Source organism: Pelodiscus sinensis, chromosome 4, assembly GCF_049634645.1.
Source record: "Pelodiscus sinensis isolate JC-2024 chromosome 4, ASM4963464v1, whole genome shotgun sequence".
NCBI classification, from domain to species: domain Eukaryota; kingdom Metazoa; phylum Chordata; order Testudines; family Trionychidae; genus Pelodiscus; species Pelodiscus sinensis.
The window spans coordinates 31,745,888-31,763,247 of record NC_134714.1 but is presented as its reverse complement, the minus strand read 5'-3'; the positions used below and the strand labels follow the sequence as shown (position 1 = coordinate 31,763,247).

The following is a 17,360-nucleotide window of genomic DNA, read 5'->3' as shown; positions in this document are numbered from 1 at the left end:
GGAGGTCTGGCAGGCCCTCAACCAAATCCTCAAACCTGCTGTTTTGTTGTCTGGGGACCAGAGTAGTGAATTGGAGGCGGGTGCCTCCTCTGAGGACATTGTCTAGGGCGATTGAAGCCATACTGCCTTTGCTGAACACAGTTGTAATAGCAGTCTCTATTTTTGTTGTACGGGGTATAACACCTTCGACGATATGGTGGGGTATAAATGCTAAGTGTACAAAGGGTAGTGCAGGAATCCTTGCTGCAATGTAGGACTTTGTCCGTAGTAGCCCCAAAAAGCTCAAGAAGCTCTTCTCATTATCACAGCTCTGACCGTTGCCCTGGCTGCCATATCAGATACATCTATCAAGAAAAGCAGTGCGCTGTACAAGCAACAGTGTGACTTTCGTGTATGATTCATCTGAGTATGGGTTTTCTGGATTCTGGAAGGTGTTCCATCAACTTGGACAGGTTGGAATAGTATCAAAGTCATGGTTTGCCAGCAAAGCAACAATTGAAGAGTAGCTGAGGAATAGACCTTTTTCCCGAGAGGCCTTTGCACGTTGGTCAGCGGAGTCCATGATGAGAGAATTTGGTTGTGGATACGAGGAAAGGAATTGTAGGTCTTTTGGTGGTATAAAGTACTTCCTGTCAGATCTCTTGCACATTAGCTGAATTGAAGTAGGGGTTCACCAGATTTCATCTGAGACCTCCATTATTGCCTCGTCAATAGGGAGTGTAATTCTTTCCTGTGAACTTCTTTGATGTTTTTCAGAAGTCAGTGCTGTTTCTATCTGCGGGTATGTCTACACTACAAAGTTAATTCGAACTAACAGATGTTAGTTCGAAATAACTTTGATAGGCGCTACACAAGCAAACCGCTAGTTCGAACTTAATTCGAACTAGCGGAGCGCTTAATTCGAACTAGGTAAACCTCATTCTACGAGGACTAACACCTAGTTCGAATTAACTAGTTCGAATTAAGGGCTGTGTAGCCACTTAATTCGAACTAGTGGGAGGCTAGCCCTCCCCAGCTTTCCCTGGTGGCCACTCTGGGCACCACCAGGGAAACTCTTCTGCCCCCCTCCCAGCCCCGGAGCCCTTAAAGGGGCACGGGCTGGCTACGGTGCAAGCCTGCCAGCACCCAGCCAGCAGACCCTGCACCTGGCACGGCTCGAGCCAGCCACCCGCTGCCACCCAGCCCTCCGCCTCTTCCCGGGACCAGGCTGGCGGCTCCCGGGAGCCTGCCCAGGTCCGCAAGAGGCGGGCTTCCGCCTGGTCTAGTGCAGACATCGTGGACCTCATCCACAACCTCCACACTAGGCACAGGAAAGTGGCCGTCTAGGGCAGGATAGCTGCCAGCCTGGCCACCCAGGAGCAGGTTTGCATGAAAATCAAGGTGGTCCACTGAGACCCCCGACCCTGAGCCCTGAGCTTACAATGGCCATACTGGGTCAGACCAAAGGTCCATCTAGCCCAGTAGCCTGTCTGTCGACAGCGGCCAACACTAGGTATCCAGGAGGGGATGGACCGAAGACAATGACCAAGCCATTTGTCTCGTGCCATCCATCTCCAGTCTTCCACAAACAGAGGGCAGGGACACCATTTCTACCCCCTGGCTAATAGCACTCCATGGACCCAACCTCCATGAATTTCTCACTTCTCTTTAAACTCTGTTATAGTTCTAGCCTTCACAGCCTCCTGTGGCAAAGAGTTCCACAGGTTGACTATTTGCTTTGTGAAGAAGAACTTTATGTTGTTAGTTTGAAGCCAGATACCTATTCATTTCATTTGGTGTCCTTTAGTCCTTATATTATGGGAACTAATGAAGAACTTTTCTTTATGCACCCTCTCCACAGCACTCATGCTTTTATAGACCTCTATCATATCCCCCCTCAGTCCCCTCTTTTCTAAGCTGAAAAGTCCCAGTCTCTTTAGCCTCTCTTCATATGGGACCTGTTCCGAACCCCTGATCATTTTAGTTGCCCTCCCCTCTCCCACCTCCTTTTCCCAGTCTCCCCGAGTTTTGTTCAATAAAGAGAGTTTCTATTTTTGAACACACGTGTCCTTTATTTTGTACATCAGGAAGGGGGGCTAGGGAAGGGTAAGTGGAAGGAGGTGAGGGAGGAATGGGGTACGAGCCCCCGATGGGGAGCACTGGGCTGGTTCTGCGGGCTCCTTGGGGTGGAAGCTCTCCTGCAGCCCCCCGATTAACCCCCCCTCCGGATGGCAGCCTGCGGCAAGTGCAGCCGAGCTGATGACCGAGTGCTGTGATGTGCCGAGTGTGGGCACTCAGGGCACTCCAAGCCAGGACTGCTTTGCAAGCGGGGCACCCCTGAGAACTGTCTGTCCGGGGTGGGGGTCGGGTCCCTTTAAGCACAGCCCTTGGCTAGCCTGAGACAGTAGCTCCACGCTCTAAGTCCTAATCTGATGCCCTACCGACACTGCTTCCGGCCATCCTTAACCTCAGTTCAGGGTCCACTCAGTGTGGACATGCTAGTTCGAATTAGCAAAATGCTAATTCCAACTAGTTTTTAAGTCTAGATGCGCTAATTCGAATTAGCTTAGTTCGAATTAACTAATTCGAACTAAGTTAGTTCGAATTAGTGCTGTAGTGTAGACATACCCTGACTTCTTGGAGCTGGACATCCTGGGTTGTCACCATCCTCTTAAACAGATCCTAGAATTGTTTCAGGTCATCTGACAGTTGAGTATCATCCAATATAACCGCGTCTTCAAGATATGAAGAAGTGTTATCAGGAGGTGATTCTGTGTGCCGTAACTCGGTATGTTCATCAGAGAGTTGGCCCTCTTCTTCATCAGTCTGCAGTGGTTGGCACAGTGCAAGATGAGGAGGAGAGAGTCTCCTCGAAGTAGACGATGCGGCAGAGTGTCTTTTCCATGGGTCCCAGTGGTCCCACGGTGACCAGCAAGATGGATAGTGGGATGGTAGGTACAGCCAATCTGAGTACCAAGGAGGATATAGTGGTCTATCATAGTAGCAGTAAAGATGGCAAGAGATAGTAGGGGACAAGTGCTGTGGTGAAAAAACACTGTATTAGTCCCCTGGTTAAAAGACAGCATGCTCCGACAGTACTGGAGACCTGGCATGACGTGTAGAGACCCTTGAAGAGAGTAGTAGAGGAGAAGCCTCTCTGGAGCAAAGAGGTGTAAGCTCTTGCCTGCAGTCTCTGTGTGCATTATCTGTGTGCCCAAGCTGGAGCCTCCATAGGGGGAAGCATCAAGTTGGGTAATGAAGGGCTTGTGTTCAAAGGCAGTCCCTTGTGGGAGGGCTTTTGGCTGCTGGCAGCACGGATCTCAATGCCGTGTCTCTCAACAGTGCTGGCACCAGCGTGCAGGAGCACAGGCGAGAGCTTTCTGGTGCCAATGATGCTCTCACCGAAGCTGAGCATGACGTGGAGGTCACAGTGCTGGTTCAAGCACTTATTTCGCTGGTGCCGCGGGTTCTCAACTTATCCCCTCCAGGCACTAAGAGGATGGAGTTGGGGGCAGAGATTTTGAAGGGGATGGCCCCTTCTTAGCCCACTCTTGGAGGTGGCTCTTTCTGTAAGGCTGCGCAGCCGGTAGAGAGGCTTGAGAGCACTCAGGCTGCATCACCTTGTCAAATAAAACCATGCTGAGCCTGAGCTCCCTGTCTTTTCTTGTTCTCACTGTGAGGGAGCGGCAGAGTTTGCATTTCTGGGGTACATGCCCGAGACTGGCATCAGCTCCTGGCACGAATTACATTTTTAAAAGCCAGATGATCCTGGCATTGCGGCGACTATAAGGATCAAAGGGGCGAGTGTTATGTTGGAGGTTGCCCCTGTATCTGCTTTTAATGTGTCCATTATTGCAGTTATTGTATTCTTAATTTTTTTTTTTAAAATGAGGGAGGGAGCAGCGGGGCTACCAAGCAGCGGCTCCATGAGAGGCTGACAGGAAGAAAAAAATTTTTTTTTTAGGTGAACAGAATGAAATGTGGCATTGAGAACGCAAAAGAAAAGTAGGGGAAGGGAAACTGAGAGGTTTTTCACACACCCCTGAGGAGAAGCTGAGGATAACGGAGAGCTCCGTCCATGACCAAGCACGGCAGAAAGATTGGGGGGGGGGGGGGCAGCGGGCTGATTACATGAGGCACCAAACTGAGCATAGAATGAGGCTCCCTTCACGCATGCATGGCCCACAGACAACTGCTAAAAAAGCTCCGCTCCATGCCTCCGGGACGTCCCTACACCTTGTGTGGAGCACCGATGGGGACATCACCTGAAGAAGAATATTACGTCACTTAGCAAGATATTTATCTTCCACTAAACACATTTTCTCACATCTATTCATAGGTATCTGCACTATTAAAAACAGTTTCCTTGATGCTACTGTCCAATCTAGAGGCTGAAGGTCTTGGTACATCTGTTATTTCCAAGAGCATCTCACTGCAACAATTTTGAGTGCAACAGGAACAGATAAGCACTCCAACCAGCTATGCCTGCCATGTTAAATGTTCTCCGGAATCTAGACATTTCTTGCATTTTTTTTAATCCAACCTGTCTTCTTTCACCTCAAGTTGAGTAACTTTTTTCCAGTTGCAGTGTAGTAGTAGTTTGTTTTTGCAATTCAAAATAAGGTAGAACGAGAATTGAAAAATTCAGTGTCCTTGACACAAAAATGTTTGGCAAATTTGATTGGTGCATCAGTTGGACACTTACAGTGAAAGCAAGTCACACAACAATTCCAGACAGATATATCAGATCTCCAGAAGTAAATTTCTTCTTATTTTAAAATGACATAACACAAGGACTGGCTCAGTGCCATATGAAATCAGGATAATACCAGGACTTTCAAGCAAAGTGAATCCCACTCAGGAGGGACAGTTGTTGTGACTTAACTAAATACGTTTACATTGTCTCTTATTATATAACCTCTCTCTCTTGGTTCTGGGTTGGAACCTTCAACAAATTTTGCGATGGTCTTTTTGGTGACACCGACCCAGGAACTATAGGCAGGAGGAGTGAGGATCACTCTTTGGCATGTACTTGGAACATGACTGACAAGCCTTGAAACTTGGGGAACAAGGCATGCCCCAGAAATGGTTTTTGACAAGATGGGTATATAAATAATGATTGCAAGACAAGAGATGAGCAAGGGGAAGTCCCAGCTACTGTCATTGGCAATAATGAAACTAAGGTTGGCAGTAGGCATATTAACATATACCCATGTACACAGATAAATGATAAGTCTGTGCTCATCAGTTAATCCTTATGGTTATATGCATCCCCCCACTGACTACCTCTGTATAAGAGGCATCAAGGAGGGGGGGGGAAGGCAGGAATCAGTGCACTGGGGAGGAGGCTTTTAAGCTTAAAAAACAGCTCCCCGTGCGAGCTGGCTTCTGCAGAACTGCCTCCCCATGCTGCTGTCTCCCACAGAGGCAACAGTGGGGAGGGGGGGCAAGTGGGGAATCAGGTTAAAACATTAGCCCTCTCCTCCCACCCCCATGCTGCTGCCTTTAATAGAGACTCAGCAGTGCAGGGAGGAGGGGCAGGTAGTAACTGGTACATGTGGGAAGCCGTCTTTTAAGCCAGCTCCTCACATGTACTGGCTCCTACGTAGCCACCTGTTTTATCAGAGGCAGCAGCACAGGGGACTGGGCGGCAGGCAGGAGCTGATGCTCATGAGGAACTGGCTCCCACCTGTGCCCTCTTGCGTATAAATTTGTAACAGCTGAAAATTTCAACAGTTAAACATTTATAAAAATAACCATATTTTATCATCTCTAGTCAGTAGGGTTGAATATAGGGCATGATACTGGCATCAATCCTGGGGTGCTCAATCTAACTATGTGGCTAGGGGCTAGTGGAAAAATCTTCTGGCTACTATGCACATGTTCATGTGTATTCCAATTAGGTGTGTGCATGCACAAGCACTTAAGGAAGAACACTGATTTTTTTATAGAGGGTACCAAAGGATTTCAGGTGGCAACAACAGGCTGGTAAGTTTAATTTCAGTACCAGGCAAACTGACTCATAATTCTCTTCTATATCAGACAGTGTGTAGAGGAAGAGTCAACACAGCTTTTCAAAAAGGAAAATCCCATTTCACCAATCTATTAGAATTCTTTGGTAGCATCAACAATCATGTGGACAAGGGTGAGTAAGTTGATACAGTGTCCCTTGATTTTCAAAAAGCTTGTTATGAGGTTCCACACCAAAGGCTCTTCAGCTAAATAAGCAGTAATGAGATAAGAGGGAAGTCCTCTCATGGATCAGTAATTTATTGAAAATAGGAAAGAAAGGTCAGTTTTCACAATGGTAAGAGATTAATAATTGGGCATCACCAGATCTGTCCCGAGACCTATGCTTTTCAAAATATTCAAAAATCATCTAGAAAGGAGTGTGACAAAGTCCCTTGGTAGCTCCCTGAGGTTCTGCGCTTCTTGGCGGTTTCTTGGGCGCCTCAGAGACACACGGAGCCCCCTTCGTTTCCCTGGGATTTCCCTAGAGGCAAGGGTCTCCACTTACCAAGTCATTCTCATCACAGGCCAGTCCTTGGGGTTCAGCATTTCCTTGCTCTGCTCTCTGAGCCTTCCAAAAAAACTTCCCCACCCCCTCATTGCCTGGGAGGAACCCTTTTTTTAGGAACCATGGAGGCCTTAATTGGCAGCAGGTGCTTAATTAACCCCAGCTGCAAGCTGCCTCCTAATTAGGCCTCTATTTTCTACCCTGGCTGCTGGGCTGTGTTCAGGTGAGGCTAATTTGGAAACAAGAAAGCATTAATCCACCTCCCAATATGGCTGCCTTCTATAAGAGTTTTGCAGTTTGCAGGCTGTGGTCTGTCACGGGGTAAATAGTGAAGTAGCAAACATTTGCAGATGGTAACTATCTTGAGTAATTCTGTAAGTCCAAAGCTGTCTATAAAGAGTTAAAAAGTTTCAGAGGGGTAGCTGAGTTAGTTTGTAACACAAAAAAATTAGATCTCACTAAACCAGGTGATTGGGCAACAAAATGAAAGATGAAATTCAATGGTGATAAATGCACAGAAATGCAAATTGGAAAACACAATCACAACTATACAAAGATGTTACCACTAAAGATAGATCTTTGAGTCATTGTGCACAGTCCTCTGAAAACATTTGGCTCAATATTTAATGGCAGTCAAAAAAAGCTAACAGAATGTTACAAACTATTAGGAAAAGAATGGATAATAAGACAGAAAATATAATGCCAGTATAAAAATCCATAATACACCCATACCTTGAATACCAGGTGCAGTTCTGATAGCTTCATCTCAAAAAAGATAAATTAAATTTGGAAAAAGTACACAGAAGGACAAAAAGAATAATTAAGGGTATGAAATAACTTCCATACTCATTGAGAATAAAAAGACTGGGACTGTTCAGCTTAGAAAAGAGATGATTAAGAGGAAATATGATAGAAATCTATAAAATCATGACGGGTAGGAAAAAGTGACTAAGAAAGTGTTATTTACCCGTCACGTAAACACAAAACTAGGAAATAACCCAATGAAATTTAATAGGCAACATGTTACATCTTCATGGTAGGGATGTGAAAGCGTAACCGTATAAATGGTCAACCAATGAACCTGGGTTCATAGGTTAACGTTCATGGTTACACACAGGCTCCAGGCATGCACAGGGAGCCAACTCCCAGCACACACCGATTTCTGGGGAGCCTTCTACCAAACCGCGCTGGTGCCTCTGTATCAGAAAGCAGCAGTGCAAGGCAGCAGACAGTATGAACAGGGAGCCAATTGCCACCTCACAAGGAACTGTGTAACCACGGATATTTTCAGTGGTTACACGGTTTTACTTAATTATATGCATTTTAACATCCCTACTTCACACAATACACAATCAACACATGAAACTCATTGCTGGGGATGTTTTGAAGACCAAAAGTATATCTGTCAAAAAGCATTAGTTAAATTTTTGGATAATAAAACTGTTACAAACTGCACTTCATATTCACCATAATAACATGACTGTGGCATAGTGTATCTCGTATAAAATGTGTCATGTGAGATATCAATGGAAATGAGCAGGTTATTCACCTTGTGAAGTAACTGAGGTTCTTCTAAATATGTTACTCTGAGTGCACTATTTTATGTATCAATGGAGCCACTGATTGGAGACTTTTGGTAGCAGTGCCTGATTAGGACACCTACGTACCACAGGCAACTCGTGCTATTAGCGCTTGCATGTCCCATCTCCCTCCCTTTTCCTTCTCCACTCTGAAGTTCATTTATAAAACAACAGAGTAGAGGGGAGGAGGGTAGATAGTGCAGCACCGACACATCTCTGAGCAGCTCAGTTACTGTACAAGGTAAGTAACCTTGTCTTCTTCATCAACTGGTGTCCCTGTGGATACTCCACTTTAGGTGACAGTAGAATCATCATTAGGGTAGGCTGGGTTCCAAAGTTGGCTGAATAAAAAAGGACAGTACTGTTAAACTTAGTATTGCATCTGCATTACAATCTTTTGTGAATGTATGCTAAGTGTATAGTTGTATGAAAGTACACATATTGTAGGTCAAGGCTGAAAAACAGTCTTCTTCCTCCAGAGTTGGGATTATTAACATCAGTGTGACTATTCTGAAAGTGAATGAATTTGTTGAGTTTGCTGAGATCTAGAATTGGTCTCCATTCCCCCCCCTTTTTCTTCTACTATCTAAATTAAATTGTTTTTATCTACTTCAGACACCATTTGTGGAGCTCCATCTACAGCTGAAGATGGTTGCAAAGGTACTGGGGAGGGCAGAAGGCACAAATGCTAATGGCTCATGAGGAGCCTACAGCACATGTGTCCCCCCAACCAGGCACTGCCACCAAAAGTCTCCAGTCAGCAGTGCGGGACACACCTAAAATGGAACACCCAGTAAGACACCACTCAATGAAGAAATTATGGTTTGCTGAATAGGATTATCCTATTTATATGAATGTCATCTTTGTATCTGGATTTATGAATATTGACCACGTATCTGTATTTCAAATGTGCTTGCTCCTGGGTAACACCCATAGATCAATTAGCATCCACTAGTCAGCACATTGTGAAGGGAATATCCAAGGTAATGAGTCATGAATTGAAACAATGTGCATGGGAAAAACTTATCCTCCCCTGATGATCTTTCCCATAGACACATCAGTCAATATATGGATAATTATTGCCATAATTCATCAAAGCATGCAAGGCATGTGATTAGCAGTGTTGCCTGTAAGCCAGGGTGGGGACCATTTTTGAGTCGGGGGCCACTGACCCACAGGAAAATCAATGAGGGGCTGCACACAAGTGAGAAACAAACAAAATAAACACCCCTCACCAGCATGGGCTCCCTGATGCTAGGGGAAACCCCAAGTCTCAGGGGCTGGATCCATGCAAGCTGGGGGCTGCATCCAACCCCTGGGCCTTAGGTTCCCCACCACTGCTATAAGCTGTGCGCTTGGGTGGACACCCAGGAGAGATTCGGGTGCCACCTGCAGCCATAGCCAGCAGCATGTGTTTCCATTGGTGGTGCACATCTGCACATGTCCCAATACATATAACAAAATGTATTCTGCACATGGATCAAAAAAATTAGAGGGAGCTGAGGTGGGCTGTATCCTGCCTTCTGCCTTGAGCTCCCTCCCATATCCTAACTCCCACTCAGACCCCTCACTCCAGCCCAACCTCCTGCCCTGAGTCATCTCCCACATCTTAATTCCCTTCCAGACACTTGAACTCCTGCCCGCCCTGATCCCCCATGACTCCAAAATCCCTGGGCTTCAAATCATGACTCCAAATCCCTGGGCTTCAGACTGGAGCCCTCTTCTGCTCCCCAAACTCTTCATCCCTAACCTCATCTATACCTGACCCCTCCAGTTGGAGCCTTCACCTTCCACTTCTAAACCCAACTCCTGCCTCAACCCACAGCCATCTCCCACACTCTTGAACCCCTCATTTTTGGCCCCCACCCCAAAGCCTAGCAGGTCCCTTAAAATCTAATAGTACAGGTCCCGGAAGAAGAATTAATCCAGCTCTGGATACTGAGACTGTTAATTTTCTCTGGAGAATATTCTTCCAGAGGCAGCTCTGTGCATGGCAGCCCTGAGGCCCTGGGAGGGCTCAATAAGTAGCTACAAGGGGGGGGGGGGGGAGTCTGTGCTACCGTGCAGCTTAGGAGAAACTTCGCCACTTGCCCCCTCTTTAATCTGTTAACTGGTTAAACAATATGTTTAAATAGTTACCCAATTAAATATGATTGTACATCCCTAGTTTTTACCTAATGGCAAAATTCCATACTGTATCTCTTGCTAATTAATTCAAAAGTCCATACTGTATCTCTTGGTAGTGACCGTAATGACCATGAGTCCTCACTGTCCTACTACAGATTATTTAATGGATTATACAAAATGAACTGGTGATCTCAGTTCAACAGCTAAAAGTTCAGTATCCATATTAAAATCTATTCTCACAAATGGAACTCTTTGGCAATCCCACAGAGCATAATCATGGAATGGCCACAAATGTGAAATAGCTTCTCACCACTGCAACTCCTTTAGTTAGCACTAAAGAAACATGTTCCTAAAAGTGTGCATGTATGCACGCACAAAGCTCCACACACAACAACAAAATCCAAAATTCAATACTGTACGCTTTCATTTATCTTCTTAAAAATTACTAGTATTCTGCTTGCATGACAAAACAGGCACAGCAAAAACGATATTTATTTGAAAAGTGTAGTTAACAAGAATGAATACGCCATTTGATGAAGATGCATACTTTCCTGGTTTTCCCAAAACAGTGATCTTCAATAGCTATAGTAATCTGAAAAATGCAATGAAAACTTCAAGCTTACAGCTTCTAACCTAGTACCAAATTTTAAATGTTTTAGTGTACTATCATGAGAGTCATCAATCAATGTTGTTCTATTTGCCCATCTTTTCAAAATTATGCTTCTTTTATATTAAAAAATGTGAGATGCTATAATTGTGAATATTTATTCTTTACATATCCCAAGCTATCTTTGGTTTACTTTATAGCAAAATCTCCCTAGATAATATGTTCCAATCACGCCCAAGATCATTTCAATTAAAAAAAAAAAAAAAAAAAAAAAAAAAAAGCTAGGAAACAGAACTACACTGAAGAACATCACTTTCAAAGGTCATCTTAAAAAAAAAAAAGTCTTACCTCCTGTTCCAAGAACTTTCAAGAGTTCGAAGTTTTCAATGCCCACCTTCTCTGCATGTCCTGTCAAATTTGCTGAGGAAAAAAAAATTCCTTGTCAAAATCTTCAGAGATGTGACATACCGATGCATCAGTTATTCTGACACATTGCTGCACTTTTCCAAAATTATATGGATTTTTTAAAAAAGGAACACTAAAAAGAATACTTAATATCACATATTATACCATTTCAATTTGAAAAAATTTTTAAATGACATTTTTTGTACATTTTAAATTTAACCAAACTGTAAGTCTCAAGCTATTGTCTTTTGACTACCAATTCTTCTCATGGGTATTCCAGATGATTTACAAATCAAAAGATTTTGCGAACTGCGTACAGGTAGCCTGAGGTGTTGGTAAAGGAGATCAGTCTATGAAAGGATTTCTTGGACAAAATGGTCCAAATGTGAGAAATATCTTCTCAAGCAGGTACATAAGTGTTTGCATGGTCAGGGCTTTACTGAATTTTCTAAGAATTTTAAGTGATCTAAAGACAAACAAGCATTTTTGTGTTGATTCTGGCCCTGAACATATAACTTATTCGATATGGGCACAAGAGACCCATTGAGAGGAAACAGTTGGCAGGAAATGAGACACTGTACTCAATATGTTTTTCAGTAGCATTTTAGACTAAATTAAATTAGAACATTTTTTGAAAGTTACTTAAATAGGTGTATTCAAATGAAAAGCGTATCAGGTATATAATTTGAATACATTAACTGGATATACTACCAAGAATTTCATAAGTTACTACTTTACAAAACAATCAGTTTCTGAAAATGCATGTAGCTTCTTCCAAAACAAACAAAAATGGTTATTTGACTATGACTTTTCAAAATGTTTTATCCACATAGATACTACTCTCTATGTGCATGCACATGAGGTTGGATTCTTTTTTACTACAAGTTGGGCCTCTCTGGTCCGGCACCTGCAGGACCTGACTGGTCCCAAATGAGGGGATTTGCCAGATCAGGGGAGGTCCCTCCCCTACTGGCCCATGTTGCCCTGCTGCCCCCAGGCTAGGGCTCCAGCCCAGCCCTTCTGCTACCACAGCCTTCCAGGGTTCTCTAGCTGCCGCCAAGGCCAGAGTTCCATGGCTAGGGCCAGAGTTCCCTGGCTCTCTGACCAGGAATGGAGCTCTGCAGACGGGGCCAGAGCTCCCCTGGCTGTCACTAGGGCTGGAACTCTCCAACCACAGAGCTCTGGCCCTGTTCTAGCCCCCACGGCCAGGGAGCTCCAGCCCCAGTGGCAGCCAGGGAGCTCTGGCCCTTGCTGTGGAGCTCTGGCTCCAGCCATGGAGCCAAGCTGCAGTGGAACTCCAGTCCCAGTCTGCAGCTGGAGCCGCAGCTCCCTGGACGCGGCTGGGCTGGAGTTCCCTAGCCATTGGTTTGAGAACTCCCTGCCATGCCACCTGTACCTGGCACAGGACTCCCGGCTGAGTTGAGGACCCCCCCCCCACTACCAGACCTCCCTGCTCCTGGGTTCTGTGGTTCAAAGAACATCCATGGTCCTACCGGACCACAGATCTTGCCAGACCAAAGTGTCCCAGTTTAGGGAGGTACAACTTGTAGCTGTATGTACTGGGCCTGTACGTGAGCCCTACATATCCTTAAGCCTCTCCTCTGAGGATGCAAAGGGCAGTCTTCTCTTCATGAATTGTTCCTAAAAGACTCAGCCTCTCTCAGAAATAGTGTCCTCCCACCACAGACTTGTTAGCAACCAATGTCACACACTTTGTTCCAAGGAAGGAATGAGTCCAGGCTCCCTCTGACACGTATTTCTGATTCAATGGGCCAGGAATTTCACCTGTTGTCTGATGCCCAGGGTCCTCAGGAAAATAAGACAGGACAGGGCTTTAGTCATCTTAATAACTGCATTCCCAAGGCCTGCCCTATGGTACCCAGAGAATACACCTCATGATTCAACCATAACTCAAACTGCTCATAACTCCAGTCATCATATGGCAGGATCAGTATCTGATTCTACAGCTGGACCCAGTATTCCTATATTCACACAGCTCAGATGCTAGCTGGCTGAACTTGAAAGAGACAGACATTCTATTGATGTACACACCTTTCTTCATATTAGCCCAGGATCTACATAGGCATAAATTAGGGATGTCAAGAGATTAAAAATTTTAATTATGATTTATCTCTGTGCAACTCCTCATGGAAGCGCTGCATGGAACCCGGGATCAGCTGGAGTCCCCATCTGATTCTGGACTTGATGTAGCGCTGCCCCTTGGAAGTCCCCGCTGAAGAAAACTCTTGACATTGGCGGGTCCAGATTGACTACTATAAAAAAATCTTTTGGTGAGGAACAACCTAGATCCTGTTTTAGTTGGTTAACCAGTGAAACGTTTGGTCAACCTAACATTTAACCAGTTAACTAACAAGGATTTTACATCCCTAGTCTTACTGTAATATTATTTGATTGAATTCCAAATATTCCTGTTTTCTTTAACCTTATACCAAGAGAATTATTATTCTCAAGCCATTGTAGCAAGACAGTGTAGTACTTGCATCCTCTCCACAATTATAGTGCACATTTATTTTCATAGACTCAAAACAGCTGCCAAATCTTTTCAAAATTGGGGATGGATAATTCTCATTACTTACCACAGGCATGCATTCTCAAAAAATCTGCCAATAGTAAGCTTGAGTGAGAAAGACATTTTTCTATACTGGAGAAAGGCAATTGCAATCTGATGCCCTAAGCTTTTTAAAAGGTAAGCAGATGCAGTGTGTTATTTAATTAAAAAGGATAAATATATCCCATTAAGCCACTTATGCAGGATATTCCTATCCCATAAATTACCACTAAACTCTCCAGAAAAAAAAACTGACCCGTTTTCCTTTTCCCTCTTAAAATGAAAATGAAACAATCCTGAATAGAACATTACAGGAAAATGCCAGAACTAGTCTCCAAGTAATCATAAAATATTAACACTCCCTCTCCCCTGACCTCACCCTTCCCTCCCTCCTCCCCCACGCACACTCAAAGATAGCCATGGACTAACTGCTGTCCCTATTGAGACTACATTGCTTAATTTGGTGTAACATTTTTAAAAATCCTAAAACATGTCTCTTCCACATCATCTCTACCTCATCTTCTACTTTCTCTCACTTGCTGCATTCCCCATATCCCACTGTTCTTCCTATCCTCAGGTTGTCGCTCTCTAGAATTGCTTCACTGCTGCTTCTCCTGGATTCTTCTCCCCACCTGCCCCCAACTCATTGTTATATACCTAAACAACCCACCTAGAAGGTGTAAACCAATCATGAATATTTTTCAAAAAACATTTCCACAAGTTTAGGGGAGCTGCCACCACCAGCTGGGCACTCCCACCAGAAGCAAGTCATAAACAGGTCACAGAACTACGAATGTTTATTTATATCCTGTGACTTGTCCATGACTTTTACTAAAAAATACCCCTGCCTAAATCTTAGCTTTACTCACAAGTTGTGAAGCTTCAAGTGAATCATGCAGGTCATCCCAAAAAGATGTTAATAAAAACTTCACTCTACATTTCATCATGATGTATTCTGAATACACCACATTACATAAGAGGAAGTTACTCACCTTGTGCAGTAATGATGGTTCTTCAAGATGTGTGTTCCTACGTGTACCCCTGTACCTCTAATCAGAGATTTTTGGTAGCAGTGCCCATTGAGTCCATGCAAGTGCTCTCTCTCCCTCGTGATGTACCTCAGGGCTATCTAGCACTGCGCAAGTGAAAGCCTCTCACTTCCTTCTCTACCACAGAGCCTTATATAGAACTCTGAAGTAGAGGGGAGGAGGATGGGTTATGAAGAACCCATAGAGACACACATCTCAAAGAACTACTGTTAGCGTACAAAGGTGAGTAACTTCCACTTCTTCTTCGAGTAGTCTCTCTATGGGTGTTCCACGGTAGGTGATTCCAAGCAGCACTCACCACTGGAGGCTAGGACTTCAGAGTGGAGTTTGTTACTATATAGAGTACGACGGAGTCGAAGATGGCAAGGGGGCTGAATCTTCCATGATCCCATAATGTTCTGACAGTGTGTGGGCACAGGCCCAACTTACTGCTCTACAGATTACTGAGACAGAAATATATGTAAGGAATGTGACCAAGGTAGAAATTGATTTTGTGAAGTGCATATGGACGCTGGATAGAAGCACACTGTGCCTTTGATAACAACGATTAATGCAACCAAAGAGTCATTCGGATAGACTTTGAGCCAATATCCAAGAGCTTTGGGATCTTTCTGTGGATAAAAGAAAGAGGTTAGGGGATTTCCTAACTTTCTTAGTTTTCTGCAAGTAGAATGCTAGTGTTCTTCTAACAACATGGTGTCAAACACACTAGACACGTGGATATTTGGCCAGTGGAGTGTGGTTAGTTCACTATTGCAGTAGCCACAGATTCAGAACTGGTTGGACACCACATTTCTAACACAAAACATATAGGCTACGTCTACACTGGCCCCTTTTCCGGAAGGGGCATGTAAATTTCATGAGTCGTCGTAGGGAAATCCGCGGGGGATTTAAATATCCCCCGCGGCATTTAAATAAAAATGTCCGCCGCTTTTTTCCGGCTTTTAAAAAAGCCGGAAAAGAGCGTCTACACTGGCCCCGATCCTCCGGAAAAAGCGCCCTTTTCCGGAGGCTCTTATTCCTACTTCAAAGGGCGCTTTTTCCGGAGGATCGGGGCCAGTGTAGACGCTCTTTTCCGGCTTTTTTAAAAGCCGGAAAAAAGCGGCGGACATTTTTATTTAAATGCCGCGGGGGATATTTAAATCCCCCGCGGATTTCCCTACGACGACTCATGAAATTTACATGCCCCTTCCGGAAAAGGGGCCAGTGTAGACGTAGCCATACAGACTCGTTCCCATTGTCACAAAGTGGGTTTGGGAAAAACAGAGAGATGGAACTGCTGATTCATATGGAAAATGAAGAAACAGTAGGCAGAAACTTGAGGTATGGCCCTAGAGTTAATTTGTCTTTAAAAAAAAGAATTGACCTTCTCTCGTACATGTGTCCTCGTGTACAAGAGAACACGTTGCCATGGACTTAAAGGGAGGTCTAGTCAAAGCCCTGAGAACTAGGTTAAGATCTCAGGCTGGAGCAAATGGTGTCACACATGGGAAAAGATTCCTTAAGGAATCTTTGCATCAGTAGGTGAGCAAACACTAAGTATTTGTTTACCTGGTTGTGAAAAGACATTTTCACTCCAGGATGTACCTTAATGGAGCTGAGTGAGAGTTTTGACCTGTGGAAGCAGGAAAAGGGAAAAAAGGGGATTTGTGCTTAGCCATCTCAGGTTTGTTAGAAGTGGAGTAAAAAACAAGCTAACCCTAACCACGCGAGAGTTGTAAGAGATGCTGCCTCCATCTCTCTTAAAAGATAAGGATGGAATGCTGACTTAGGCAGGAACCTTGAGATACGGAAACGTCTGGAAGGAGTTTGTATAAACAAACAGATAACTGTTAGCCTTGAAATGTAACAGGAAGGTACATACACTTATCTTTTACTGCTTGTACTTTGAAGATCTGCCTAAGGTTGGGGAACCCCCAGTCCGACCGCAGTCTTCCCTTGCAATTGCTTGAATAAACTGCCTCTGACTTGTTCCTTACAAACTTAAGAGTGAGGACTTGTTTTCTTCCACAACCTCTTGAGGTCTAAAATTAGTGTAAAATCAAAGGGAGTGAAGATGAGATTGGGTCTATGTTTAGATTAATATCAACTTGGAATTGTTTCCACTTTGTGTATAAGAATATTGTGTGGTCAACTTTGGCTATAGAGCAACACCTCTTTTAGCTCATCAGATAATTCTGCCTCTAAGCCTTGGAACCAAGATGGACCCACATATAGAGGTGAAGGATTTGCAGGTAGGGATAAAGGAGCAGGACTTTGTTTTGAGAGGTTGTGTGTGGAATCAGCAGAGGGGGAACAGAAGGGCATATAGCCATCTGTGTCAGATAAAGGAGTCAGAATTGTCTTGGCCAAAAGGTGCAATTAGAATAACTCTCACTTTCTTTTGTTGAATTTTCACCTGGGCCTTGGATAGAAGAGAAAACTGGGAAAAAGCATACAAGAGGTCACTGTGCCATGGGAGGATGAGAGCACCTCCCTGTGAATGTTTTCCCAAGTTAAGCTTGGGGCATTAACGAGGACATTGCTT

General features: G+C 44.3%; 1 protein-coding gene across 2 annotated transcripts in view; it reads right to left on the bottom strand.

Moving 5' to 3' along the window:
• RPS6KA5 (ribosomal protein S6 kinase A5) overlaps positions 1-17,360 on the bottom strand; it is a 205,041-nt gene that overhangs the window by 152,618 nt on the left and 35,063 nt on the right. For both annotated transcript variants that reach the window (XM_075926718.1, XM_075926719.1), the window contains one exon: positions 11,159-11,230. In XM_075926718.1, the coding sequence (XP_075782833.1) occupies positions 11,159-11,230 (72 nt within the window). The remainder of the gene's footprint in view (positions 1-11,158; positions 11,231-17,360) is intronic.